Raw genomic sequence first — 3913 nt, forward strand, 5'->3', positions numbered from 1 at the left:
AATTATGGCTTGTTCAAATTGTAGCTTTCTCACGGCGCTGTTGGCTGTGTTGTACTGTGCTCTGGTTAATTTTATTTTAACCAGCGCTTAGTAATTTTATAAAAAAATATATTTATATAACGCTGCTAAGAAGACAGGAGAGCTTAGATTGAATTACGTTCGAAAATATCAAAGTTTGCAAATTCTGCCGAATAAAATAGAGGAAAGAAAACAAGTGTCTTATAATAAAACTAAATATATTTTAATTAAAGTTTAGAACATCAGTGAAACCAGCTCAAGATGCGTCTCGTTCACGGACTAACTTACTTTGCTATACTTATTCTGTCTGCTTCAACCTGTTACCCGGTCAACCTTCGAGCGTTGTCCGTCTTTTTCTTGCGTATTCCTTCACATATAACACCATCTCCCTCTCAAGATCTCGGGTCAGGCTAAGCGCATTACCGTAATGATACTTAAACACATATTTAAGTTAAGATCCTTTTTTTGCAAAGAGTTTCGCGTCTGAGTTTCGCTCGGCTTGTGATACATGGAGAGATTGCTTGCTCGTTACAGCGTTGTTTATGGACCAAATATAAGTGCTATAATTTATATTGTTTATTTTTAGTTAGGATTTTTTATAGCTGGACATTCGGGCGTGTCGTCTATGTGAGTGTAAACTGTAAAATAAATAAAGTATTTAATACAAACGGACGACTAGCTATTCTGCAAAAACTGTTTTTCTTTAATTAAACTATTAATTGTATTGCTTGGTTTTTTCTTATGTGCCCTATAATTTTTGTTATTGCTCATACAGTTAACTAGCTCATGGCCCACACGGTGTGGTCTAAAGAGATTGCCGTGCGCCCATAGACATCAACAATATAAATATCGTCACCAACCTTGAGACATGAATTCGAAGTCTCAATTCTACAGTACAACAGCTGGCCAGATCTTCAAACTGGAACGCATTACTGCTTTGTGGTAGAAATAAGCGGCGTGGTACCCACAAGACGCCCTATCACCAACTGTAATTAATACTTATTATCTATGCGTTACTGCAATTTATTTCCCTTGGTTCGTATAAATGAATTAACTATTGTTATAAGTGACATTTTATCAAATGAGCACGATCCGACACTTCCGACAGGCGATTTCTACTGCGAAGCATGATGTGAGATCTTTTGACTTTAATATACTGAATCTGAATGTACTGAAATACTTAATACTGAATCTCGCTTCCATATAGCGATTTTTAGTGATTGAACCATATGAATTACTTTGATTGGAATCGCAAGCATACTCCAACATATCACAGAGATCCAAAAAGGTTCGTTTTTCTTCGCCCATTCTGCCGCAAACCGCTATTGTGTCGTGAATGCAAGACTCTGCTAATACACAGAACTGATCTATTTTGTTCTGAAAAAAAAAATTATCCAATTGAGTCAAGATTTTTTTTCTGTAGCGAACTTATTATATTTTATTACCTAAATGTACGTATGCATTTCTTTTATCAGTTTTGCAATATCTGCTTCAAACTGATTATTTTTACGTTCGATAACTTTTTGTAGCTTATTAAAGTTTTAATTACTTTTCGTTTTACGTTTGTGTTTGTTTAAACTATAAAATATTATATTATAATAAAATATTAACTATATAATTAAAGTATAAATATAAAAGGCGATTGCATGCAGCAGAGATGCGAATGTTGCGATGGATGTGTGGAGTAACGAGAATAGATAGAATACGGAATGAATACGTTAGAGGAAGTCTGAAAGTGGCACCTGTGACAGAGAAGCTGAGAAGTGCGCGTTTGGGATGGTATGGACATGTGGTGAGACGTAATGAAAATGAGGTTGGTAAGAAAATGTTAACTATGAGCGTGGAAGGATATAGAGGAAGAGGTAGACCTAAGAAGAAATGGATGGATTGCATGAAAGTCGATATGGGTAAGAGGGGAGTGAGCGAAGAAATGGTATATGATAGAAGAGTATGGAAGGAGAAAACATGTTGCGCCGACCCCAGGTAACTGGGAGGGGGGCAGGATAATGATGATAGAAAATGTAAAATAAATGTTTCAGATGTGCGATTAAGCAAGAGATTGATAGTTAGAAGTTTGAAAAACAACACTAAATTATATACAAATCATTGGTATTGTTTAAGAAGATGGCTCCTGCAATCAAACTAAATTTGGATTTTTGCGGCTTGAATAGATAAAGGATCTCTAGGAAATAAAGTAATTGAAGTCCACAACTCAATCAGTTTCAAATCACCAACGCGTTCTTTTATTCTTGGCCATGTCCCGCTGTGACTATACCTAAATGCTGATTACACGATGACAGATTGCGTTATTAAGGATAGCAACAACTAATTATCATTATAATCCAATGAATGACGTAGTACCTTGTTTTTGTCATAAAATAACTTTGGTAAAATGAGTGAAAAAGCCTTTGATATTCAGTAGTCACCGGGTGAGATATCACAATCGAAATGTCAATAACAGCTTTGAGATATGCAACCCAAGTCTTAATTGAATGATAATAACCCATCAAAAGGAAACTTTTGCAGCAGAATGCGACAGGTCATTCGCGATGGTGTAGTAAGTACATTATTCAAAATGTACATAATTAGATATATTTGAAACATGTGAAATTCATCGAATCGATAAACAGGGAGTAAACTATATTATTTGATGTCGAAATAAACAGCAAATCTGTATCTACAAAAAATATGAAAATTATACTTACAGACGGTGTCGACGCATACTGTGGTAAATGACAAGTAATTGATCCAAAACACAGTGTAATGGTATCTGAAATAAATTATGAAATTGTTTTACTGGTTTGTATAATAAGGGCTTTAAAACCACGGATAGGCACTACCATTCTGTATATTCCTACCGCGTAGCATTAATACATTCCGGTTTGAAGGGTGAAAGAGTCGTAATACTTTAAAGTTTAAGCTCCGACCTCTTCTCTGAAGGTGTGGCGGTATTCACGTAGTAAGGTTTTTGGGCTCAATTACCACTTAACACACTCTTCGCTCTAAGTTCAGTCCCCCATATAGATAAATATAAAATTAGTTAATTTTTCTATGCGATATCTTTATTTCGTTAACGTGGTCAATTCGTTTATTTGTCTGTTATTTTTTGGATTTAGCTGGTTGCTATTTAATGTGATGGGTTAACCTTAAACATTGGACGCTTTCAAGTTCAAACTAAAACCGGGTGACACAGAGGAAATAATGATGACAATGATGATGACTTTTCAACCTAAACATTAATTTTATTATCCTTTAATGTATTATAGAAATATCATATTTTTCCTAGCTCAATAATTGAATATGATTTTACGCTTATATAAGGTAATAGAAGATTGGTTTTTCGATTTCGGTAGTGATTTCCTTACACCGTGTATCGAAACAATTAAATGAACAACTCACAGTAAATGATTAGTGTAACCCACATTTCGTTCTAATATGAATTACTCTGGTTATTTTGTTCAACGATTTCATATTGTTATGTGTTGTTCAAAATTAATTGTTCTGAGGCTAGTTTAATAATTGACAGGGAAGCTCAACCGTTGTTTTCTTCTAATTTTATTTGTTTTTTAATAATAGAAACATAGATGCATATTCATCCGATCAGATTAAGACGACTTTGGAATCCAGCATCAATGTCGCTATCCACTGCGCGGATGACAGAAGTGAATGGAGGAACATAGTCCTTACAAAAGTGCTCAGTAAAGGTCACGACCCTCAGAACTGAGGAATACGACGCACGGAGGAGGAGGAGATGCACATTTGTGCTGATGCTTTATATTTATTTATAACTAGTAAGCAGTTGTTGGTTTTCAGCTATACAGTGTTGTAGGAGTTATTGGGTACCGGTGTTACAGAGGAACTCTGGTTTTTTAAAAACTCTACTGGTGGTAGGACC

At 35.1% G+C, this 3913-nt stretch overlaps 1 protein-coding gene across 1 annotated transcript; it reads right to left on the reverse strand.

The window, feature by feature from the left end:
• Positions 1-288: 288 nt before the first annotated feature.
• On the reverse strand, positions 289-3442 carry LOC149502624 (uncharacterized). The gene is made up of 4 exons (XM_089728908.1): positions 3418-3442; positions 2724-2788; positions 1257-1395; positions 289-656 (listed from the first exon to the last, which is right to left on the reverse strand). The coding sequence occupies exons 1-4, from the start codon at positions 3440-3442 to the stop codon at positions 601-603; spliced, it is 285 nt and encodes a 94-aa protein (XP_089585034.1). The 3' UTR covers positions 289-600.
• Between the last annotated feature and the right edge of the window lie 471 nt (positions 3443-3913).

This window comes from Bombyx mandarina, chromosome 07, assembly GCF_030267445.1.
Source record: "Bombyx mandarina strain Sakado chromosome 07, ASM3026744v2".
Taxonomy (NCBI): Eukaryota; Metazoa; Arthropoda; class Insecta; order Lepidoptera; family Bombycidae; genus Bombyx; species Bombyx mandarina.

Excerpts from the sequence above, each read along its gene's own strand:
- LOC149502624 (XM_089728908.1), bottom strand. The coding sequence starts at position 3,442 with ATGTGGGTTACACTAATCATTTACT. Across the intron at positions 2,789-3,417 it reads GGTTACACTAATCATTTACT|ATACCATTACACTGTGTTTT; the intron begins GTGAGTTGTTCA and ends AATTTATTTCAG. Across the intron at positions 657-1,256 it reads TGCTTGCGATTCCAATCAAA|TTTACACTCACATAGACGAC; the intron begins GTAATTCATATG and ends TTTATTTTACAG.